The 26,249-nt window shown below is 38.2% G+C and overlaps 1 protein-coding gene and 1 long non-coding RNA gene across 7 annotated transcripts; one reads left to right on the top strand and one right to left on the bottom strand.

Annotated features, from left to right (window-relative positions):
- The first annotated feature begins 3,939 nt into the window (after positions 1–3,939).
- Positions 3,940–23,901, top strand: LOC146454583 (uncharacterized). Of its 6 annotated transcripts, none has more exons than XM_085095308.1 (5): positions 3,940–4,641; positions 14,410–15,081; positions 15,829–16,368; positions 18,648–18,896; positions 20,156–20,266. In XM_085095308.1, exons 1-5 carry the CDS (start codon positions 4,440–4,442, stop codon positions 20,182–20,184), a joined length of 1,692 nt encoding a protein of 563 aa, XP_084951434.1. In that variant the 5' UTR covers positions 3,940–4,439; the 3' UTR covers positions 20,185–20,266. The 6 variants fall into 6 exon arrangements, with proteins under 6 accessions (XP_084951434.1, XP_084951436.1, XP_084951435.1 ...); XM_085095310.1 differs by lacking the exon at positions 20,156–20,266 and adding an exon at positions 19,538–20,134; XM_085095309.1 differs by lacking the exon at positions 20,156–20,266 and adding an exon at positions 19,535–20,134.
- On the bottom strand, positions 20,449–23,126 carry LOC146454584 (uncharacterized). The gene is made up of 2 exons (XR_014859241.1): positions 22,333–23,126; positions 20,449–21,060 (listed from the first exon to the last, which is right to left on the bottom strand). It is a non-coding gene; the product is annotated as an uncharacterized LOC146454584 (long non-coding RNA).
- Positions 23,902–26,249: the final 2,348 nt, after the last annotated feature.

The raw sequence follows: 26,249 nt of genomic DNA, 5'->3' as shown, positions 1-26,249 counted from the left end.
TGTATCCTTAACGGGAACAGTAGAGGGTGCCTACGTTCGACCAGTGTCTCGGTTGAGAAGTTCACCTGCACTGCGCACGCTTTCTTCATTCTAATGAAGCACTCTGTGCATCAACCCACAAAGACAATTCAGTGATAGTTCACTTATTTGAGATGAGGACCTGGAAACGAATAATACGAAGAGTAAAAATAGGTACACCAGAGGTACATGTGTTCACAGCTCGAGTTTTGAAACCTTGACACATTTTTTAAAGAGGTGAGTGCTGGCAAAGAATGCAGTACCACTACCTTGCACGTACACAATATTTTTTCACAAGGACTATATCTCGGTAGTGTTTAGTGTTCAATCTCGTAGAAATCGAAAAGTATTTTCAGTTTAGTGTTTTAGGAAATTGGTAATCTTACATGGGAATTACTCGTCGAGATGAATGTTTATTCTGCCGTGCTTCTTAGATGTTTTGAAATATTAGATCGAGCACAACTTAGCGTAGCGTTATTCCCAACGCTCCCTGATATTCTCTTTGTCCTTCATCCGGTAGCTTATCCTGCCTCAATAACGCCAATTATCTTTAAACAAGTTTCTTCTGACGCAATTGTGTACTTAAAGCATAAGAAACCTAAGAATGTTTGAAAATAGTAAGTATTGTTAGCAATATAAGCAATAAGTATTGTCAGTATCGTAAGTATGGTATTTATTGAAAATAGTGTAAGCAGTGTTCAATATTGTAATTATTGTGTTATGTAAAGCAAATAAAACAAAATTGAAACAAACAAAAAAAAAAACAAAAACAACAACTTAGCGTAGAGCAAAACTTCCGATCGTTATTGCGTTATGAACGAAAGGTGTTTAAATACAGGTTCTTAGATTTTCCGTTCCAGCGACCTTTCGGTAATCCGTAACAAGTGCCACGCTGCAAATTCTTAGCGCTCTCCGAAGCTTTTATCCGCCGTTTATCCCTCCGACAACGCCAGAGTTATATCGTTTACCTCCGTGCATCGCCCGCGCAGAAAAACCTTCTCGCCACAATGCGTGGAGGACTTGTAGCCTAGAGGCCCCGATTCTAAGTCCCCTCTCTGACCATGAACTCGATTTGTTTCGATTTGTTTTCTGGAAAACTAGGCCAAAACCTCCCTCCAAGCATAAATTAAATCCGCTAACTCTTGGAAGATATAATCAATATAAGTATATACCGCACAAGCCGAAGCCGAAGCCGAAGAGAATCAAGATGGCTTCCCGCTTCGCTACGGTTACTCAAGAGGAAATTATTTCGATAAACGAGGCTGCTTTTAAAAAAATACATAAATGGCGACAAAGTTTGGTTTGTTGGCATTAAATGGTTAGTTAAATAATCTTTTCAACCTCATATTCTAAGGCAAAAACGAAAATACAATCCCTTGCTTACGACAACCGCCGAGCACTAATATAAAATTACAATAAACATCTAATATTTTTCAGCATGGCTTCAACAACGAGACGAATTTCACGAAAAATTGAAGAAATGACACTTTAGGAACTGAATGAGTGTCTCCAAAAGTTTTATTTGCCTGCAAGAAAGCGAGACGGAACTTTCTACAATGGTGAAATTGCTTACCGCGTGGCGTGCTAGATTCTAAAATTTGATACCATTTGTGGGTATATTGTCAGAAATAAACTAATTTTTTGGTCCACTAGTTATTTAGCCTCCCACGCAGTCGTTTTTAGGGGACTCGTAATACCAGTCCCTTAAAAACGACTGCGTGTGAGGCTACTGGTCATTCAGCTTGTGTGGTATAAACTAAAACAATTATTCACCTCAGTGTCGGTGAAAGTGATAGATAAAATAGGTCCGCAATGCGTACAGGTGTCTTCTGCAAAATTTCAGGCAATGGAGCAAAATAACTCATGAAATTCACGTTTTCTTTTACCAAGAATTAGAGAGGGTATTTGTACTAATTTTTCGTTTTGTTTGGGACCTATATCAATGTGACAGTGTGTGCTGTGTGGTTGTTTTTGTTTTATAAAGGTAGCGTTTGTTTTGCTATTGTTATATAGATGCTCGGGTATCTTGGCAAGAGTGTATAAATGAAGTACGGTATTCACGTCAAACGCAATTAATAGTGGGGTCTTGTGGTATTTACGCTCTTGGCATTTTAGTTTGTGAGATGACCAGACTTTTAGCGGACAATTTGGCGATTTTGCTTAAGAAATGTTTCGAAATATATCCTGAAGTAGTGTTGACCTTAATGACATATGTAATTTGCTCTTTCTTTGACAAATTCCTGAGTGTTAATTTTAGAGTTCTTCGAATCATTCGTTTCTTCATTGCTTTTAAAATCTTTTTCAAATTTATCCTAGATGGTTCACGGCTACTACTCTCATACGCTTTGTAGCCTATTTGTCTTTGTCTCACTGTTTTCCTCCAATTATTATCATGAAAATCTACTTGATGCAAGTATACAACAGATACATCACGACCTCCATCGCCCTTTGGCAAGTGCAAGCTCACCATATGTTGACTTTTGTCACACAGAGTCTCGAGATCATCGATGAATTTCATACGATACTTGCATTTAACACATTCTGTAAGGCTTGAAGAAAATTGAAGATTTAGGACAGGAATATATGGAAACAGTTTTCTTGAAGCCAGTTTACTCTTGTGTAATGTGCAAACTAATTTGTGGAAAATCAAATTGACATATTTTGTGTTGCTGTTGCGTAAAACGGCAACTGCTCGCATGCCTTTCTAACTGAAACTCTCTGCAGCTTTTACACATTTGGAAAGATCACGAACATATGGAAGGTAAAAACAGTACCTAAAAGACAATAAATTTGAAAATAGCCCAGAATTAAAGTTAAAGAAAAAAACATACTCTTCTGGAGAACTCACAACTCGTAGTAAGTTTACTGCTTCTTTGTTTTTCTCTAATGGATAGGACATTTTATTTGTGTTCTGCTTTTGTAACCGTGCTAGTGTGCCTTGACTTTGAGACCAAAGTGGGTCGCTTTGTGAATTTCTAATTATCTTCAAGGTTCTGTGAACAACAGACAGCGTTGCTTCATTCGGTGCTAGAAGAGCACAGTTACGATTCATGACTAATTCATTGGCCGATTAAACTTCTGCGAAGAAAATAACGCTCCAGCGAAGTAAATAACGCTCCAAAACATTAAATTGTTCCTCCAACTTTTTACGTAAAAAGTTAATTACAAAAACAAATTAAAAAAATAAAAACACGCTTCGCTTATCCCCACCGCTACAAGTCTTCCCCGCACGACTACAGTGAGTAACCTCGTTCCATGACTTGAGTTTATAGGGATTTATGTTCGGACATATTTAATCGCTCTGTTTTCACTTGTGAAAGTGTGATAATTAATTGATTTCCTACGGATTATCGATTTTAACAAACTTTTTCTTCGTTTTCATGATTTGATGGCTTAGTGTCTTCTGCGCAAGCGCAGTAGACACAATTACTGATATTCAAGTCAAATTTGTGTCGAAAATAGGTCGCTCATCTTCAAAACATTGGGAGTTAAATTGTTACTAAATAAAAAGACTTTTTGAAAGACACAACCAATCGATTGAAACAAACTGATCGATTGACACACAACTGATCGATAAAAAGCTCACCGGATTAATTGAACCACTGCCACATCGCTGAAACAAAACTGATCGATAAATACTTATCCATTGAACTGATTGAAATGATCAAATGATGGCTAAAGTGAAATTACCCGACTGATCAATCAGTAATAGATAATAGATTGATTGAACGATAATTATTTAAGTGGACGATTACAATGAACACCGTGTCAAACAACTAATGATTACTAATTATTACTGCAACAGATCTACTTATTGCAAACAACTCAAGGAAGCAAGCATTTGAAGGGTTAATATTTATATTTGGACGACAGAGAAGATACTTTGGCATGATAATACAGTGACTAAAAAAATACCGAACAGTTTTGAAACAAACGGCGCGTAGTACTCAACACAATCACCCCCAATGACAATGATCTTGAATCGCTAAAACGCTTGGATGGAGTTTCTTGTGGTATGAGAAAATTGTGGTTACTAGTTACTAATTACTTGTAAAAGTTTTCTTTTCTTTTAAGGACAGCTTCAGGACTACAGGTAGCCCGCTGAACTGTTACAGCAACGTGCACGAGAGACCACATGAAGCAGGTATCTCGCGGGTGCGAAAAAAGAGTTGGCGAATACCCAACTCTGCCACGCACGTCCTCCATGAACTCTGGCGCCTTCTCATGTGTTTTGATATCAATTAAGAGAACTTGCCTAAACGGATTTGAACTTTGTGTCGGATATCATGAGAAGGAATATAAATAGGATAAACTTTGCCCAGCATCCACGCTCGTGATGTGAGTATCACATATCGGGCTGAAACAGTATTCAACACTGAACATTGCTTTGTACAGAAGTGCGGATTGTTGAAATCACAAACATGACGGCTCAGAAGCACAGTTCGCCTTCCTTTGCTTCCATTATTTCAGTTTTATCCATCGTGTTGTACTGTGCCGGGTTTTTAAGGGTGGAATTGGAATTGAAAGACCAGAAGAAGAGAATAAACGCTCTTGAAAACGTCGCGGACACTAAAGCATCCTCCAGCGATTCAGACGTCATTAAGGTCATCGAGAATGCTCACGGTAGGTTTGTGGTATTGTTCATGTAAGAACGATTTCAGAAAATGTGTCACTTGGTTTGCAAAGCACAGGCTTCGTAATTTAGCCGCAAAAGTAATTCAACTGTAAAACATAATAACTTAGGACTGACAACGCAATGTAAAGAATCTAGCCATTGCGTGTTCTCCTATGTGATTAAAAAAACAACGACAAACAAACAAAGAGCAAGACACGTTCTTTCTTCATGCTAAATGATCTGTAATAAATTATTTCAATTTCGGAGGGAATAAATCATGGTTAGAACTATTGTAGATCACAAGATCACAAGATCGCTCAGTTGGCACGGAGAGTCTGATATAGGGTACAGAATATTTTTTTTTCGTTCTCAAATCATTTATTTATTTGCAATACTACAGTACAGTACTTGCATTACTACATTAGTTGAATACCGCAGTACTGACAATGATACAGTACTTGCTTTACTACATTATACTTACAATACTACAGTATTTACAAAAACTAAGGTACAGAATAATTACAGTAAATCTGTGTAATTCTTTCTCAGTTACCTACAATGATTCTGCGTATGAATTTGAAATGGAACTCTTTGAGTTTATTCTCCTTACAAATTGTCTTCAATGGTTTAAAAATTGTTTGCCAATCGTTGTCACTTACTGAAAGAGACCTGCTCCATTTCATCGGGGCAGTATGACAGCGGGGACTGCCATTGATGAACAACCAGTAAAAATCTTTTGCCTTTATTTTGTTTAGGTTTAATTGAGTATTATCATTAAGCAGGAATTGAAAGGTGTTGTCCATACGCAAATTGTCCGTGATTGCCTGTTCACAGCTTTTAGCTTTGATCAATTAATGCCTGGGTATAGCGCTAGTAACTTGGTAGAGTTGACGGAAGCTTGAACGGCAAGAGTATTTTTGACTGAACTCTTGAAATGAAAGAAAAGCGCCATTTTCATTCAATCAGCAAATGCCTGCTTTTAGCCATTCATCATAATAAAAAGATTTTCCATCAATGAAAATGTCTTTGTCATTGAATATAATCAGTTCTTGAAATCTGGCACTACTTTACAAGCCTTTCAGATCATTGAAAAAGGTAAGGATACCTTTATAAAAAGTTGGCATTTTGGGGTAATCGTTTTGGGTCATAATTACGTCTTAAGAGAAGATTTAGGCCACCACACTTTTTGAAGAAATGATCCGGAACCGTTTTCCAGTTTCGGGTCTCGGTTGACAGTAGTCTCGGAATCCAGGCTAGCCTTAGAGCTTTAATCATCACATCAAAATTGACCATGCGAATTCCCCCTGCTGTTATATCCTGGTAAAGACTTTCCCTTTTTATTTTGTCTCTCTTAATTTTCCAAATGAAGTTAAATTAATAATCTCTTCTTGACATTGCGAATGATTTCATCAGGTACATTGAGGTTGGAGATTTGAAAGAAAAGGCGTAATTTATAGCCAATGGCTACAACTAAACACTAAAGGAATGTACAGAATCTACACATTACATGTTCTTCTGAAAACAAACAAAACCGAAGGTAAACAGGTCACATGGGATCAACGATTTGTCCTACCTCCACTGAGACATATGTAACTCTCGCGTTAGCACTTCGCTTGCAAAAAATATACAGCATTACATGTAACCTGAGTACCAGGCTTTTCACCCTCCGTCCTCCCCTTAGGAGGGCCTGATATTCAGGTTGTGTAACATACTAAAAGTGTCTCACAGCGTTGCCTAAAGCAGATGACTTCAATCAATCAATCCATCAATTATTTACCCACATTACCTCTAGAAGCTAAGAAAGCTCGTTCAAAATACGTACGTGCATCTACAAGTTATAAAAATTAAAAAGAAATCTATAATACAAACTTAAAAAGAATTAAAAAGTTGTTGACACTGGCTAAAAATATATATATTGGACGTTTCGGCCACTACTGTTGCCTTCTTCAGCAAAGATAAAAATGCAAAATTTAACGGCGTCCTGCTTGGAATATATACACAATGTGTGATAAATAAATAAATCACACCTCGACGGAATTTCAAAGTGTAACAGTGGTCTCTAGAGTATTATAAAGACTAAAAAAGACTAAAAACTCTTAATGTTATTGTATATGTTTGGAAGCGCTATATGTTCATTTATAGAGTTTCTATCGCGCACGGAATGCCAAGCCTCAAGAATCAGTCTTTGTCGCCACGCCGATGACCTGTCAATGATTTCAACATTCTCCAAATCTATTTGGTGACCGTGAAACACATGGTGTTTGGCTAACAAAGAGTTTTTATCCAATGTTGCTATGGCCTTTGTGTGTTCTTTCACGCGTGTTTTCGGCGCGCGTGATGTCTGACCAACGTAAACAGAATCACAGTCTTTACACTTGATCTTGTATACGACTAGCCTCCCACGCATTCGTTTTTAGGGGACTCGTATTACCTCCTCCTTTGTGGGGTTGAGGTGATACGAGTCCCCTAAAAACGACTGCGTGGGAGGCTAGTATACGACTCCTCTGGAAGCCTCTTTCTCGATCTTGTCTTTTGGCTTTTTGAGTATGTTGGAGATGGTGCGAATAGGCTTATGGGCAACCTTGATGTTGAAATCTCGAAGAACTTTTGTGATTCTCTCGGAAAAACATCAAATTTACAATCGAGATAGAATCTGAAGGTTCCATTACCTTTCTCGACACCAAAACAACCAGACAAGAAGATGGCTCGATCACCGTATCTGTCTACAGGAAAGCGACTAACACCGACCGTTACCTTGATTTCAAATCACACCACCATCCCCAACATAAACACTCGGTCGCACGCACCCTTATGGATCGCGCAAAGAACATTCCTTCCACTGAGGAGGAAGTCACAAGGGAAACTAAGCGAGTAGCGAAAGCCCTCGCCGCTAACAACTACCCTGTTAACTTCATTCACAGTGGCTGCCAACCGAATAGACAACAACAAATGAATGATACCGTCCAGCGTGGATTTGTTATCCTGCCCTACGCCAAAGGTTTTTCCGAGAGAATCACAAAAGTTCTTCGAGATTTCAACATCAAGGTTGCCCATAAGCCTATTCGCACCATCTCCTACATATGTGACGGGAGGTTTTTCCACTCTAAGCGAACGGGAACGTTTCGGCTATTCTGAACTTCAACGGGAGAACTTCTGTGACAATTCTTGGGGGAAGATTAACTCAAGGAGAGATCGCTTGCGAGAAAGGGCCGTCACTCCCTTGAGGTACCAAGATCTAGCCGCAACTGGATGCAGAATTAACAGCGACAACTTCACTTTTGGTTCCAACAGTAGTTTATTCTCGAAGGACGAACTGACATAAGTTCGTCCAGCAGCAAGGTTGTAACATAATCACTGATGTTCACCGATGTAATCAGCGATGTAATCACTTAGCGCTACTTACAGAGTTGTATATATATGATTGTACAAGTATCCATTGTTAACAGAATACAATGCGTGTGAATGTGAAAAGTAATTACAGAGGACGCGGCAGTACTTTGCCGATAACGCCTAGAAGATTAAAAAGCCAAGTTTTAGCACCAAAACCTCACTAACGACTAGCTAACGACTACACTCGTTAATAAGTAATTGTTCTTGAGGCGTGTAAACGTAGTTAATGAGTTTTCCGAAGTGTCAGTGAACGGCTCGTGCCGCGTAATTACCGTTTATCACAATTCACAAAGAAACCCACTTAGTATTCATAACTAATTGGTTAAGCTATTCATACAGAGAGCGGAGCGGGATCCGTAAAGGCTTAAGATAACGGCAAACTAACAAGTTGTTGATTAAGGCCCGGTTCATACGTCGAACTTTACATGAGCCGAACCTAATACCTATTAAGGTCGACCCAAATAATTAAGTTCGGCAGTTGATTCAGACGTCGAACCTAACTGAAGCCGAACTTAATGAAAGCTAAAGTGAGAAAGTAGATTTTCGTGGTCAGCGGCTGTTGTTTTTACTCAACAAGATTCAAAATGGCGGGAAAGATGAATTCTGACATGGAAGAGCTTGTTTGGTAAAATAATAAAGACAGGCCAAACACGGCTCCTACTGGGCGAGATAGGAAGAATATGACCTTCAAAGCTAATTTACTCTCACGAGTACGTCTTTCAAAGATCTCCCTTTTCTGTACGAAAGTATAAGGAAGGGTCTTTGTAGATCTCCCTTAGCAGAGGCAGATTTTCTATCAAGTGTCATTTAACAGGAGCCATAATCAGGGATGGAGACCGTAACGAGATGCCATTTTGACTTGCGGGCCTGTCCCCATGTATTGTACCAAAAAAATCTATTTTTAGAAAAAAAATTGCGCCATACGCGCGTGGGCGCACGCGTGTAAACGGCCAGGATCGCGCGTGGAGAAATTGAAATTTTTTTCCACCTGTTCAAAACGGCGTCCAAATTTTAAAATTCTGCCAGGGAATATCTCCTCAGTGCCAACATTTAAGGAATTAGACTCTCACAAAGAAAAGGTAACAATTGAAAGAAGACGGGAAAAGTTGGAATAGGCGGCCTATTGATCACATGACTCTCACAGTAAAGTCAAAAAGGCGCCAAAGCGGTGGCGCTGCGTGCTTTGCTACTGTTAAATGAATGAAAAAAGCTTAAACTCTACGGACATGTACTCAGACAGGTAAGGACTATTTTATCTTTAGTGAATTTTTTCTCAGCTGCTTTCCGTGTCACATATAGGGTAGTAGCCCCACGCAAATTTGCGTGTATTCACGCGGGTTTATGACGTGAGAAGGGGGGGGGGGCAATTTTTTCTAAAAATAGATTTTTTTGGTACAACTCATGGGTAAGCGTGGACCCCACGCTTACGGTCTCCATCCCTGATTATGCCTCCTGTATTTACTCATCTGAATTGTTTAAGGTTAGGCAAAGAAGGGCGATATTCCATATCAAACTTCAAAATGTTTGTGCGGGTTTTTAGTTTGTTTTGTAGCGCCGACATTCTTTCGCGGAGGTCGACTTCTGAAAGAGTTTTATTATAAGGTTATCGAGTTAACCTCTATTGCGTAATCTCTGTTTGAATAGAGTAATGTTTTCTTCAAATGTTGTTTTTGAAGATTTTGTTCTGAGAAGTCTTGACGCTTCGCCTTTGATATAGCCTGTACTGGAAAGTTTCTGTCGGTTTGAAGTGCGTGTGCACTTCAAGAATAGATTCTTTTTTTTTTTTTTTTTCAATCTTTCGCATCTCAGACAAGAATATTCAGTTGTTTCGAAACAAAAAGAACAAGCACATTCCTCTTTTCCCGCCATCTTGTTCAGAATGAAGTCCTTTGCGCATGCCAAGTCGATGGAACGCGCAGACCTCTGGGATAGATATAATTTATATAATTTATACGTAACGTATGCATTTGGTTCGGCACATGAAAAGTTCGACGTCTGAATCGAAGTCGAACTTTTGCCGTTCTATTCGACTGGCGCAGTCGAATAGAACGGCGGGTCGACCCAAATACAAATCTGTCGATCCTAACTGATTCATACGTCGATCTTTACATGCGCCGAACCAAATGATTAGGTTCGGCTCATGTAAAGTTCGACGTATGAACCGGGCCTAATTACTATTGAGTAACTCTAGAAAATGTAATTACAGAACGGAGCTCATTTCAAGAGTATTCCTTTCAACCGAAACCAATTTACCTCAAGTAACACTTCTAGAACTTCTAAGTTGATTAACCTTATTCAGGTCAACGAAGGTAAATTGAAAAATACTTCTTAGCATAGCTGCTGTTGGTTTTCTAATTATTTCCCTTTAGTAACAAGCATTATAGTGTTTCCGAAACATTTGCACAGCTCGGCAAATTATTGAAAAGCTAAAACAGAAACTAAGGTTACCATTTCCCTTTACAAATTGAACGATATACGATATAGAACCAACAATAACAAATTCTTAAGCCACAAAATATACTCGGACAAATATGAAATATTCCCTATAAATTCGAATATGAGTACAATAAATATCGACCAAAGTTTCCCTAACATATACTCAAAAAGCCAAAAGACAAGATCGAGAAAGGGGCTTCCAGAGGAGTCGTATACAAGATCAAGTGTAAAGACTGTGATTCTGTTTACGTTGGTCAGGCATCACGCGCGCCGAAAACACGCGTGAAAGAACACACAAAGGCCATAGCAACATTGGATAAAAACTCTTTGTTAGCCAAACACCATGTGTTTCACGGTCACCAAATAGATTTGGAGAATGTTGAAATCATTGACAGGTCATCGGCGTGGCGACAAAGACTGATTCTTGAGGCTTGGCATTCCGTGCGCGATAGAAACTCTATAAATGAACATATAGCGCTTCCAAACATATACAATAACATTAAGAGTTTTTAGTCTTTTTTAGTCTTTATAATACTCTAGAGACCACTGTTACACTTTGAAATTCCGTCGAGGTGTGATTTATTTATTTATCACACATTGTGTATATATTCCAAGCAGGACGCCGTTAAATTTTGCATTTTTATCTTTGCTGAAGAAGGCAACAGTAGTGGCCGAAACGTCCAATATATATATTTTTAGCCAGTGTCAACAACTTTTTAATCCTTTTTAACATGCCTGGCTACACACCTAACATTCTTAAATACAAACTTAGTTACACAAAACAGTTCAACTATAAGATCATAGATCGTGATGATGTTTCATAAAATATAACTGATTAAGAACGATAAAAACTTAGCCTTAAATTTAATACTACTTTCCTTGCAACTCACAACGCAAATGGGCTGTTACACACGCAATCCGGCTATTCCTGAACTTGTCTTGAAAAGATGCGTTACAAGTAACAGCAAAGATTGCCTTTATTTTGCCTTTTTCTTACAATAAGTAATCTGTTAGTCAAGAAATAACTTTTTCCATTAGTAATATAAAACAAGTCCGCTTTCTGTTATTACTTTAATATCTATTTTTAAGAGCCCAACAGAGCTTTCTGGATCTCCTGCCTATTGATTACGTAACAAGTTATATTAAAAGAATGGCAAATCTAGGCACTTCGATTTCTTCTTCAAACTAAACACCAAAGAAATGTACAGAGACACTACGTGTTCTTCTCTATAACAAACAAAACCGAAGGTGCACAGGTCACATTTTCTCTCTAAGCCAGTTCCCCAGAGATCAAAGACTTCCGCCAGACATAAACAGATTGAGGATGAAACTGTTCTTTTCTTCTGTTGGAATTATTGACCATTATTCAAACTTGTGGGATACATTTTAGAACCGATATAGAGACTTACTTACCGAGTATTTTTAAAAATCAGATGAACTTAACTATTATATCGATATACATCTTATCAAGATTATTGCTTCCTGCCTTGATTTGCGACATCTCTCTACAACTGTTTTTTTTTTTTTTTTGGGGGGGGGGGGGGGGGACTGTATGTATTTACGGTCAGTTGCGCAAATAAAGCGACTTGTTATCTAAGTAAACCAAATCAGGTGAAAGGCCGAAGTAAGACTAAGTTATCTCTGGAACCGGAATTTCTTGTTTTCATAAACAAACTCATCGACGAAAAATATCACCCATTGGAGGGTTTTTTGCAGTATTCAAAACCTTCAACCAGAACCATTTTTCGTCGCTTGGGTGTTAGGTCGCCGTTGCAATAATGAAATAATTATTCCCGCGTAAGCACGTCAGTTGCAGGAAATATACAGTAGTACATGTAACCTGAGTATCAGGCTTTCCCTCCTCCCTCCTCCCCTTAGGACGACCTGATATTCAGGATATTTTACATGGAGATTTACATGCTTCAAGGTGTCTTGCAAATGTTACCCAAAGTAGAAGACCTGCCTACTAGTACTTTCCTTGACACTTGCAACGTACATGGGCTGTTAAACGCGGTGCAATTATTCCGGACATTATCAGAAAACAAGAGGCTTTGCACTACGTTGCGAGTTGCTGATAAAATAATTTTTGTTTCGTTTTGTTTTGTTTGTTTGTTTGTATTTTGTTTGCCTCTTTTTATGCAACAGTCAATTCCCATATTCCAGCCCCACTGGGTATTATCATCTTGTAAAAATAAAAAACTAAATGCTCCATTGACAGGACAAAGCCGAACTAAGTGTCGGAGAAGTCCTTTTCTTAGTATTGTGGCAGTGACAGTTCGGCCTATAGAAATACCATCTTATGTCATGTAGTTAATTAAACATATATTGTCTTTGCTGATGAACTTGTCATATAATTCGCCAACAAAGTAGCAGTAAACACGAGACCGTCACAATGTCTAAGGGGGTGGTGCACAATACCACCTTTAGAATCAAACCTCCTATAAACTGTCGTAAAATGCGAAAAATAAGGAGAAAACCTACAATAAAATAAGAAGAAACGTGCCAGCTGAGAAGGGGGTGGACAATATTGGCGACAAGTATAGAATGCAAAAGCAAATAGTCGCATCTTTGGCGTTGGTCTCAGGTAAAGACGAACGTGGAATGAGTAGGAAAACTCTTTCCACTGTGCGTCACACATACGAGGACTTACACTTCAGGTGCCATTCCCCGCGCGTGAGTTCGCGTTTTCAGTCACGCGTGTCTTCTTCCGTTGCTGTTTTATCAGTCTCCTTTGAAGAATATAAAAATATTCACAGCTGGTCTTGTGAGCTAACAAGTTCCAGTCAGGAAAATAGAAAGACAGTTCTTTATATTCCTTTCCTGATACTCTCTAAACATTTCCCCTACGCACATAAAAGAAAACAGAAAAGGGACGTTAAAAAGGGAACTTAAGCAACGACGACGGCGTCGGCAACGACAACACCAAAAATAATAATAGACCTTAAGCAAAAACAATCGCTTTGCACGCGCGTTATAATTGTTTTTGTACAATTCTTTGCCGTCATCCGCAAAACAGCAACTTGGAATGTCCAAATTCAAGGTTTTGTGGAGAACGTGAACACACGACGGTGAATTTTTTTATTCTTCTTGCCGGCTCACTTGAACGCCGTTCCTATCAATTTACGAACGAATTAAAATAATCGCGAAGTAGAAGAAGTAACGCGAAGTTATATTTTCAAGCGACGTTTTCGTTGCCGTTGCCGCCGTCGTTGCTTAAGCTCCGTAAAAGAAACCACGACGGCAACGGCAACGAAAACGTCGCTTAAAAATATAAGTTTGTGTTAATTACTTGTACTACTTTGCAATTATTCCAATTTGTTCAACATGTACATTGTGGCCGAACTATTCTGTAGCAGAACAGGTAGAAACGGCGTTCAAGTTGAGACAGCGAATGGAAAATTTACTGTCATGTGCTCACGTTCTCCACAAAACCTTGAATTTGGTCATTTCACGTTGTTGTTTGGCCGTGTACGGTAAAGAAATGTACCAGACTTTATAATGCACGTGCAGAGCCTTTTTTTCTAATTAAATCCTAGTGTTTTATGACGCTCTCGTTTCCGTCGTCGTAGTAGCTTCTAAACATTTCTTGAAGCGTTCCTATGTAATTTTACGGCACTACAACAATTATGGTTTCACCAGTGCAGGTTTCAAACACCAGTATTTCTCTACGTAGATGGTGTATAAAGTCAAAAATCTTCATAACACCTGGCAGTGATAAATCCTTCTCATTTCAGCAGAGGGAAAGAATAACTCCCTCAAAAAATGTTCACAATCTGATTGTTGCCTGTTTTGAACGTTCAACCATATATCATGCAAAATCAACTCATAGAGTTAGAGACCTTACAATTTATGACTTTAATACTACCTTTGCATTTGACCTAGGCCATGCAAGGAAACTCTTTGAAGATTTTCACTTTTCTAATATGGTATCGTTTCCTTTTTGGTTGAAGGAAACCAATCAAATAAGCTTGAGAGAAACAGGCGCAACGATGATTCAATAAAGAACACAACGGAAGCTAAAAGAACGGAAGACACGATGCTAAAAATCAACAAACTGTTATCAGAGGGGAGACTGCAACTCTGCCAATCAAAGGGTGAGGCGTGCTCGTCAGGTCTACCAGGTCCTCCTGGTCTACCTGGACCAAGGGGAGAAAAAGGAACCCGAGGACGAAGGGGACAGAAAGGGAGAGCCGGAAACAAAGGAGATCAAGGTGTTATGGGATCACCTGGAAAGAGTGGCAAGCAAGGCATCATGGGACCTGAGGGACCACAGGGTGAAGCTGGACCCAAAGGACAAAAAGGAGACACAGGACCTACAGGAATACCGGGAACTAAAGGAGAACCTGGTGAATCTATTTCAGCCCCTGTTCTTGCTGTTTTTCCTTCAAAATTGACAGTTAACGAAAAAGGAACAGCCTCGTTTCAGTGTTCGGTCAGTGGTAATCCTCAGCCTACAATAACATGGAGTAAACGGGACGGCAAGTCAGATATAACTCAGTCAGCAGTTTCACGAGGGACCTTACTTTTACAAACGGTGGTTGGGAGTGACTCTGGTGTATACAAATGTTCAGCATCAAACATCTTAGGACAGGCGGAGGCCCTGGTACAGCTTGAAGTCAATGGTAAGGTTTGTATGTTACGGTATGAATCACTTTTTATCTTTCTTTAATGAGCTACTTGCTTCTGAAAACGTTACACGCTTAACAATTCAAGTACAAATACAGAGATTGAGAAAACGGATCTGTCCCGGAACTTTACAAAAAATTGAAAAATATGTTACTGAAAAGAAATTCAAACAGTTTTGCTGAAGTGACTCGGCAAGAGTGAAGTATCTTAATTGTCACAAAGGCAACAGCACTTATTACTTCATTCCGTTAGTAAGCCTTGGATCACTCTTTCAGCCGCTACATAATTTTTTTTCGGTGTTTAATACAGAATTGTTTACTACAATTTAGGAAGCAGACAACCGGCAACAAACAAAATACGAGCATTTTAACGGAAGACTTATGCAAGTACAAAATTAGAAAATAACAATCCTGAACGTATAAATTACTAGGTTTGTATCTTCAGAAATTTTGAGGTATTTTTATTCAGTGCTTAATCATTCCAGGCGAAGATTCTGTTTTTATGGTGTAGTGATCAGCTAATAAGAGACTAGTCGTTCCCTTAATTTGAACATCCCTACCTTGAACTCTTCATTGTTGTGCTGCTTGTTTAGACAAAAACCTCGACTTGTATTTCCCGCTATCCACCTATGCAGCTTTGTAAGTTCACGCCTCTGACAAAGTTATCTTAATGATCTCAAAGATATATAAAGTAAACAATAAGTAGAAAAAGTTAACGTCAATCAATAGTTTGCTTTGTTGCAGTTCGTCCTCGTGTTTCCCTTCATTCCGGGCCTCACTATGCCATTGAAGGGAGCACTTTTTCTTTTCCAACCTGTCACGTGACTGGGCACCCTGCCCCAGTTGTCACTTGGAGAAAGTCATCTGGCCAGTTACCCCAGGTGAGGGTGAGGTACAATGGCAGCGCATTGCAAGTTTTACATGTTCGTAAAGAGGACTCAGACTTTTACTTCTTTTCAGCGGTTAATCTCTTAGGAAGTGTCGAAACAAAAACACTATTAGTTGTTGTTTCCCTACCTCGATTTACAGTGAAGCCACCCGCAAGGGCTATTGCATCGCCTGGCGAAACTTTGACGTTAAACTGCAGCGCTAGTGGTGACCCACAACCAGTCATCAGCTGGAAAAAACAAGGAGGTCAATTGCCAGTTGGAAGGAGCCAGCAAAGCAATGGCCAATTAATTATTAGGAACTTACAACTTAATGATGCAGGGAATTACATTTGTGTGGCAACAAGTGCAGGAGTGTTTAACATTGAAACTGGGACCTACGCTGAAGTTCAAAGAGGTATGGCAATGTTAATGTTGATATAAATTGACTTAATATATACCACAGCCACTAGCTATTAGTAATTCTTACGTCGAGGTTGTCACGTTGTCATGATAACCAGGAGATTTTGGCGTCATGTCATCAATCTCCGTGGCTTTCTCCGTGAGGTATCGTGTACTCGACAAATCTCTGTTATTCCTAATATGAAGACCGGATGAAGTCGTACACTGTTTGGTATAAGTGATATTTTAAGGTAATGATCAAGGCTCACTCCATCGAAATGATCAGTAGTGTTCATTTATTCGTTATCGGTGGTTTAAAAGCTCAGTAGAACAAAATAGTTTGCAGTTTAAAGTGCTACTATGATCAAATTTTTACCTCTTGAATTTTAAGGTTTATCACATAGAATTCTAGGAAAGATTAAAAACGCCGTTTACCGTTATTAAATATCTGCATTGGTTCCGGAGATATTCACCTTTGAAAAATGTGTAAAATATGTAAATGAGAGGACTGATGACGTCACAAGCTCAACCGAAGTTTGGTCAAATATTATAAATAACGCTATCTCAGTCAATTTACAGCAGAAACCATTGGAACCTGGCAGGCTAATAGTTCTAAAGGCAACACAACTATGGCTATAAAAATTCGGTTCTCATGGCAACTCACGCATTTCCAGTCCCCTCCAACCTGATTTCAATATTTTATTGATTTTCAGCTTGAAAAAAATTTAACAAGGCCACGAGCTTGACCTAACATATTTATATGCTTGCTGGATCATGCAGATGAGGCACCATTGGCAAATATCAAAATAGAATGCCAAAGGTGGCCAGCAAGGCCTTAAGTATCAGGGAGGACTGGAACCCAGTATGTTGCTATGGTAACAAAACTGATAAGCTTATATTATGGAGCGCACCTAGAACAATGTCACTGCAAATCATCAAGCATTTCTGATACAAATTGGCTGGGATATCTTTTTTCATAATATTTGACCAAAATTCGGTTGAGTTTGTGACGTCATCACTTGGCTATTTTGCATATTTTAAAAACTTGAATATCTCTGGAACAAAAAGAGATATTTGAAAATAGTAAACAGCATTCTTCTTCGCGTACAGACTACTTGTTTATGTTTTAAAATAGTTCAGATTAGAAAGACACGAATTTCGTCATGGTAGCACTTTAAAATGGTAACCAGTTTCCATCATTAAGAAATATTGGCTGCAATTAGATAATGACGTGTCAGCGTTTATATAACATGTCCAAATTAATTTAAACTGACTTGGGCTAAGGTGTCCTGTTAATAATAGATAAATCGGACAGGTTATAATAATAATAATAATAATAAAAATAATAATAATAATAATAATAATAATAATAATAATAATAGCAAAAATTTGAGATTTTAAAGTCGGTACACACATGCGTACGAGGCTCCAGGACACCTTTTCACAAAGTTCCATTTGGGGATTTCATTGATGACTGCCGCTTAAACGCTAGCCAAGCGTGTCTCCGCTAATTTTAGAAAGTGAATGATGGCGTGACGTTGTAAATTAGTATTTTAGGATCTTTTTAACAACTTTTTTATTTCATCAAAATTTTAGTCTTACTATTGTTAAAAAATTGTGCTTGAAAATAGCTCTGTTGTACTTGGAAATAGTCGCTTTTTTTTTTTTTAATCGAAATGAATTTTGAATATTGAATTGTAAATAGGTTTTAATAGCTCTTTTTTTCTACTTTTAACTTGTAAATATCAATTTTGCTTGGAATATTATAATAGCAATAATAATAATAATAATAACAATAATAATAATAATAATAATAATAATAATAATAGTTTATTGATATCCCTCTCGCAGCTTAAAAGGCTGAATTACAAGGATGGTCAGTGACAATAATACAAGACACCACGGTATAAAGACAGGTTAAATCCCTTTGGATGAAGTTTTCTTCTTTGGATGATGTTATTTTGTTTTAGCAGGAATCCATGATCATTTCCTTCTAGTATTTATCATGGCTCATGGTCTTATTTCCGGAAAGTGAGAGTCGGACGAAAAACCTTCAACGTCTCTGAGGTCTTGGCGGGAGGGGGGGGGGGGGGGAGTGAATTCCCAAAACAAAGATCAGTAAAATAGACACATACGGTATAACAACTAGAGGTCATCTGTGATTCAGTGTTATTTGCTTAGCTACTGTAATTACAAATCTCACAACTCAGAATAATTTGATACTCCACGGATTCTCCACTGAAACACTCTTTTCGTTTTAAATGTACTACATATTTCACTTTTATATTTTTATAGGCGCCCTTAGTGCATCTAATATTCTTGGCAGCCTGGACAGCAAGTACCGTGACAAGTTAAATTCTTATTTAGCGCCAGTCCTCCAGAGTTCATCCCGTAGTAGGTTTGTGAGGTGTTGGCGTGCTAAGACAGATGGCTGGGCAGCATCTACATTTCACAGCAACTGTGATGGAAAGGGTCCCACCGTTACTATAATAAAAGTCGGCAGCTACATATTTGGTGGATACACTGACGTGTCTTGGTATTCAAGTATGTATCAATTTATGATAGCGCCATTCTCACAAAGTTTATTGTATTATTCTGGATTAAATATTCAACGATCAGATTTATTGACGCGTTGCACTCCGCGACTCTTTTTATCAATAAATTAGCATGCTTACTTAAGTTGTTTTTTCTTTCTCGGCCTAGAGCAAGGAAAGAAAGGAAATTGGGGCGAGGGGAGGGCAGGCGCTGTTCCATTTTTTCGTTTTTTAAGTTAGAGATCACGAAAACAAGAATAACCCCTGGGTGGGTACTTTTGTATGATCCATTAAGTTGAGTTTTAATATCTGCTTAGTTACCTTTGCAATTAAAAAAATATAATTGCTCTATAAATCTAAGAAAAAAACAAAAAATTAGGCGAATCCGACTAGTTTTCTTTTAATTCCTTTTCAGAGTAAATTAAGAAAAACCCACGGCCACAAAGTTAGCCTCTTGCACTTTTAGGGTTCTTTTCACTAACATTCCCGTCACTTTTATATATGAGAGTACATCGAAGGTCAATCCTCCAAAAAAACACTATACCGAGTCCAAAAAAATGACCAAAACAAAAGATGGCAAATTAAACAAGTTGAATTCTCTAAGCCTACCACCCAGCCTACCAACCCACTTTGTGTTATGTTGGACAGGAGTGGAACTCGCGCCTAGGAAATAAATCCTAACAAACTTTGTCCGAGGAAACCAGCGTTCAATTCAAGTAGCCCCGAGGAAGAGGAAGAATGGAATGGCCAAGATTTCACAGGAAGATAAAACAGTTAACGCATGACTAAGTCTCTTTTTTATCTGACCTTCTATATCTGTAACATTGATCAAAAAACCATATTTTTTAATTACTACTTTGAAGCCTCGTCATCCCAGAATCTCTTCAATATCCTGTTTTGTCATTATCCCTCCCGCCCAATAACCAGTATCTTTTAGTACCTGAAAATCCTGTATCCCTATAACCTTTTATGGGGCCTCTTTGATTTTTTGCGAACAAAACCTGGTAGTTCAATTAATGTTTTCTCATAATGTCATTTTGACAAATTTTTTCACAGCGCAACCACTTTGGTAAAACGTTTGCTTCAGACACCAAGTGACTACTTTACATAAAACAGCTTTCTTTTTGTTTTGAGAACTTAATTCAGAAAAATCAAGTGGTGAGCTGTCCGCATCAGGAAATCTTAGGAATGCTCAGTGAAACAGTTACTATGCTCTCTTTCTTCGTGGACTGTTACCATGGAAACTGATTGCATGCCTCTCATTCTCAGGATCACCAACACATCCCAATTTGAATTGAAAAGCGATTCACCAGGGATTTCTGAGAAAAAATTGAAGTGATTACATCATTGATTATCTACACGTGATCATATTACAAGTAATATTGCAGTGAGTTACAGTGAGGACAATAAGAGTTGATCTGAACAAAGGGACCAGTTCAGATTTGACTTTGAGTACGACATTGAGTACGAGTACGACGTTTTAAAGCTAGTTTGCGTGGCTTGGATAACCGCTTACCAATCTAGCCTTGTTTGTATGATCTCCTTATCTGCTGGTAAACAACGGAAAGGAGCAAGAGCTCTGGGGATGTGACTGATTTGAAATTTGAAAGTCGTACTCGTACTCAGTCTCGTGCTCTTACTCTGATCTGAAGGACCCTAATGCCCTAGTAAGAGAACGGTATTACACACAAATGCGTATTCAGACCAACACTGCCTTCGTTCAAGTATGTAATAGTCAACTTTGATAATATCTAAAACACAACAATTAAACTGGTACACAATGGAATCCAAACAAGATGGGACAAGAAAATTAGGGGCAATTGTCCTGCCAATGATGAAAATTAAATGTGTATCGTGATTGCCAGTAACAAAGAAACTAAAACGTATCGAAATTCGACCAAGTTAATTACTTTCGTGGCACATTTCTCACACAAACTGTTGTCATTATTAATTAACTTTTCTTCTCCTGGAAGCTTATGCCAGCGTAGGCAATCTATAAAAGTTACTAATTCTATATTATATAGTGACACGCTACCATAAGACTGGTTTCCATTTGATCGCTAACGATCGCTCGATTGCTGTAAAAGACTTTTATCAATCGTCAACGATGGAAATAATTACAAATCATACGATCATTGCGTCCGTTAGCCATGATCTGAAAACCAGCCTTTACTCTCATGTGTGCAAAGTCCTTGCACTTTTTTCACTTGTATCATTTATGGATAGCATTTGCGTTACATTCAAGCTTCTTAAATCGCAACTCCTATTTCCTTACTTTGCACGTCGTTTGTAATCCTTTGTTTTGGTCTATCGACCCACGATGCTTCTTTTATTTGTAGCGGGTATACAGTGTTTTATGGTGGATTTTTTTAAAAACTAAATTTAGAGCCTTGGGTACTCCCACATATAAGCCGGGAATGCTTATCTGAAGTAATCGGATTCGTCCAATGTTTTAAATAGTCTGATATAACAATGACACTGGTCCCTAACAATTCTTTTACCAAAAATTAAAACACTACAGGTGCAATTAAGCAGATATTAAGACTAAAACTCCATAAAGAGTGAAAATACCCGCCAAAGGGTTATTGCTTTTTTTCTGAAATGTTCGTTTTTACGTCTTTGAAATCCTTATCTTTTGAATGTTGTCTTCACTAGAATTAGAAATATTTTCGTTTTCTTTGTTTGCAACGATCTCGTAACTCCAACTCGGAACTGGCAGCTCCACAACTCGCATTCTTCATACACCCGAAATATTTTCATTTTCTAGGTTTGCATCTTGAAACTCTCAACTCGCAACTTGCAACTCATTTACGAAATGACGTCTGAGCAGCAAGCTAGAAAACAAGGAGGACCTATGACGTAACAAAATCATGGGTTCATCTCAATGTTCATTACTAAGACTTGTTATTGCTGTGAAGCGCATGCGCAACCTGAAAGCGAGACTAGCCGCAAGCCGTGATCTAAAGGGCCCTAGTCAGCCACACCTTCGTGTATGTTTATATGCCAGAGTTTGGCTATTGTATTTTATTCGGAGCATGTCGAAATAAATGAAATCTCTGTGAAACTACTGAAGATAATGGAACATACTTTCAGGAACACAACTTACAGTAAAGCAATAAGATTTCGCTTCACCATGCAATATCAATTATTTCGATGGCATCGAAAATGGCGGAGGCTAATTCACGCGAGCGGTGAAACCATAATATACTCTGAGTTACTCCGAGTCGCTTGCTTTCCTCTGTAGCGAAAGAGACTGTTTTGAAAATAAATTGTACTCCGACTTATTCATTTTATCTGCTGGATAAAGTTATTCCTCTTTGAGCAACTGGAGCAAGAAGGAAAATACGCTAGCATTTAAGTAAAATTAAAAGGTGTAAATGCCCTTTCTGTACAGGCCTCAGCGCAGAATCCGGCATAAATGACGCCGAACTTCTCATGAGCCGAACTTAATTCAAATTAAGGTCGGCCCAAATCACGAAAATCCCGCCTTTTGATTCAGACGCCGAACTTAATTAGCCGAACTTAATTTACTTGAAGCAAAACCAATTGAAATGTCAGCGTTTATTTTTTTATTATTATTTTTTTATTTGAAATACGTTATTATAATAATTTATGCAATAGGTTCGGCTCATGAAAAGTTCGACGTCTGAACCGGGCCTATCTTCCAGAAACGTTCTAAGGATCGCAGACCAAGTGCATTAACAGCAACAAATTAAAAAAATATATAAAATGATTTATTTTGCTTTATGTGACTATTACCTTTGGAAAATTGGTGTCCGGTTTATTCGTAATTCACAACCTCTCAACCAAATTTGTCTTTTTTCTTTTTTTCGTGGTTAATCCTCATTTAGATAAAACAGCAGTTACTTATTATGCAATTAAGTTATTATGAATTTATTATGCAATTTTAAAAGTAATTATGAATTTATTTTGTGTTAGAGGATGACATTATATAATTAGGCTAATATGTAATGAAATCATGTCAATATGTAATTATGAATTATATAAAAAGTATAAATTTGTTTTTATTAACTAAGTTGATAAGGTGATTTATCCAGTGTAAAAAGATTCCAGAGCTCTAGAATCTCTCTACGGTGGCAGAATTACCTTAGATGATAAAACCAAATACTCGTTTCCACTCCCCCACCGACCCAACACCACGGTTTCTTAAGAAACTAACCCTTGTCTATATATAAAAATATCTTTCCACAATAATGGTAAGCCAACTGTTGTTTTCCTTTCCTAGGTTCATACAGATATGCTTCATCCAGTAAATCATTTATCTTCTCACTGTATAACATCAATGGCTACGCTCCTGTTAAGCTGCAGATCAAGTCAGGGCGAACCGGTAACGCTATATACAGATGCTCTAGTTACGGACCAACGTTTGGTGGATTCGACATCTACATATCAAACAACGCAAGGAGCAACCGAAATTCTTACACCAATTGTGGCTCCACTTACTCCCTCCCCCGAGGGTATTCTTCGCTTTATTCTTCTTGTACATTTTATGCAGGAAGCTACCAGTTCACTCCTATTGATGTTGAAGTATTGTACGAAACAACAACTTAGGACAAACATGCAATATACTGTGCTTCCCGTTAACCGACCGACTCTTAAAATATTCAAAGTTTAAAATGGTGTTGACTGCTTTTCCGATCTTTTCATAGTATCTCCTCCTTTTCATTTCCACTTAGACAACTGCAGTAACTCTGTGGGTCCCTTTTCTTCGCAGATCAGGGTTTTTTTTCCTTTTGTTTTTCCTTTTTTTTTCCACATTCTTTTGACTGAGTTAACCAACGACACAGTTGTTTAGTTTGCTCTGAAGGGGTCTGGCGTTATTTATTTATTTATTTATTTTTTTTTTTTTTTGGGGGGGGGAGGGGGGATAGGCAAGCGGAGGAAAGGGCGAAGTGCAAGTTACGCCCTTCCTGTCGCGCGTGGCTTGCGCTCCGCGCTTGCCTCTCGTTTGCCTCTGGTAGCCTGAAAGATGTAACAATAAATAAATAAATAAAATAACGCCTGCTCTGCATACTAAATGATAAAAAACACCGGATGACGTAAGAGATAACTACTATGGCGAGCAGGGCCTACACATTGAGTTAGACTGCTCTCCACGCCAGAACATTCTGGATTGATAGCTGTCCATTTTTTTTCTGCGCCATTCTCGCAGCAGTCCACAAATACAAAAGGCAGAACCTTACTTTGTACAGATTAATTACAATTATATTCCACTATTACATTATTGTGACTTTGTCACCGGAGAAGAAGCAAAATACACTCTGTTTTTTTTATAAGAACCTTTCTTATAAGAACGTCGAGGCTGAGATTAACCAAAATTTTAAGAACGTATTAAGAACATTCCTCAGGCCGAGAGTCGATTAAGAACGTTTTTATTTTGCTAATCTGTATATAAAATCAAGGTAACAAATGTAAATTAACCAAAATACGTAAGGGCATGTTTTGTATAACATTAAAATTGGTGACGCACACTGGTCACGTCCGCATTGAGTTTACTGAAATACATAAAGTGCATACCATGTAATTTAAGAACATCTTAAGAACGTTTTCAGCCTCAAATCGCAAAAAAAAAAAATATAAGAACGTTCAGTCTCAGCTCCAAAATTAGACGTTCTTATAAAAAAAAACAGAGTGTATGACAGCGCCACACTGTATAAGATCCCGTATTTCTGAATGGATTTCATTAGCATACAGCTGAGTAGTAGAAAAAAGCTAAATGATGTGGAATAACCAATTTTAGTCGCGGACATTTTACTCATTGCTTCCACTTTAGCCAACAAGTGAAATATCGGCCTGTATTATATCTAAAAATTCAAGAATAGGGCACATATACTCGAAAATCCAAATTTAAGTGTCCCGTGTAGCCTTGAAAATGTTATTGTATTGCCATTGATTTGTGTTTAAGACCGGGTAACAAAAGCGCGAATGCCAGATATTCCTTAATTATGCATTAGAAAATTTTGTTATGCAAGCAAACTATTTACCTGCTTTTTCGGCTCGTATTTAAGAATGGTTAAAATTGTTATCGTCAATGTACTTTGATTACCTTAACTTTAATAAAAGAGCTTGTTGTTTAATGTTCCGTTTGCAGGCAATAGTGACAACTGAATTTGAACTGTCTTGCGAGTTCCCAATAGTTTAGGGTTATAAGGTTGAACCCTTGTTTAAGTTTCGGAACTTACCTCGATAGAAACAAGGCTTATGTCCAATAACCTTATAAAGTCAACGAGTCAACGCTAGCCTTGCGGACACCACGCCATTACGGACACCCCCGGCGATAATACGGACAGCAACTAATGTACCCTGGCTAAAATAGATTACAGACGTTTGAATGAAATGAATTCTAGCTTACGGACTCTTGCTATTAAGGGCACTAACTCGCGGTCCCGATGGTGACTCTAGTTTACAAAACGTTCAAAGAATGCATTATTGCATTGTAGAGTCCTCAGACTACGAATTCTCCTGAAAGAACAGGAGACTTGTGTTTCATTAAATTGTGTTCGTGCCAACAATCTCTCCAAATGCCTTGACAGATTAAAAAAGCGCAGGAGTCGTTGAAAGTCGCGCGAGAGTCATTACGAGAGTTGCAACTCTCACGATCTGCCGTCGACTCTCGCTTGAAAAGAAATTTGAAATGAGAAATTTATAAGAAACCACTCTCGCTTTAACTCGCAGAGCTATGACTTCGCCTTTGACAACCCGCTTTTTTTGGGCGTCTGCGAGTGATTTAACCGCGTGTTAAGCAAGTTATGGTTGGTGTGCGTTTTGTTTTCAATTTAAATGCGTCAGTATTTCTTACTTGATAGTGCATTGTCTTAACTAGCACTTAAGTACAGGAATCTCAAGCAAAAGAAAGTCAAAATTAAAGCTCCTAGGCTGAGTGTTTGAAAATTATTACAACAGTCTTGTAATTCCCAGAAATACCATTAGCAATTAGCAATCAATGAACTGCAATTCCGGTTATCCAAGAACTTCTTACAAATTCCAAGCCATAAAATGCACAGCATATTCTAGAAGAACTTCAAATTCCTAAGAATGCAAAGGTTTTAGAGATCTATGACACACCAGTTCCTAAAAAAATTTCAAAAATTCCAAGTAACCTCATTTGCACTTTATTACTTATTTCCAGAAATCCCGGAATCTATCTCAAACACAGGCAGCCCAAGCTCAATTTCAGAGAACCGTTGAGTTATAAGGATTTGTATGGGAATACAACGGATTTGTGTAAAATGGTAGAAACAAACATTGTTTTGTCAATAAAGTCAACTTACCTTACTGCTTATTGTATTCTTTGTCATTTACCAGCTTTTCAAGACGATTCGAAGCGATTTCGGCTAGTAAG

Source organism: Pavona decussata, unplaced genomic scaffold (genome assembly GCF_977016875.1).
Source record: "Pavona decussata unplaced genomic scaffold, jaPavDecu1.1 SCAFFOLD_300, whole genome shotgun sequence".
In the NCBI taxonomy this organism is placed as follows: Eukaryota; Metazoa; Cnidaria; class Anthozoa; order Scleractinia; family Agariciidae; genus Pavona; species Pavona decussata.
Note: the sequence above shows the minus strand (reverse complement) of the source record. Positions and strands in the feature narration are given on the sequence as shown.

Bases quoted from the DNA above. Each gene is read 5' to 3' on its own strand.
- LOC146454583 (XM_085095304.1), top strand. From the start codon at position 4,440: ATGACGGCTCAGAAGCACAGTTCGCCTTCCTTTGCTTCCATTATTTCA. The intron at 15,082-15,828 runs GTAAGGTTTGTA...GCTTTGTTGCAG, and splicing joins GGTACAGCTTGAAGTCAATG to TTCGTCCTCGTGTTTCCCTT. The intron at 16,369-18,647 runs GTATGGCAATGT...ATATTTTTATAG, and splicing joins CTACGCTGAAGTTCAAAGAG to GCGCCCTTAGTGCATCTAAT.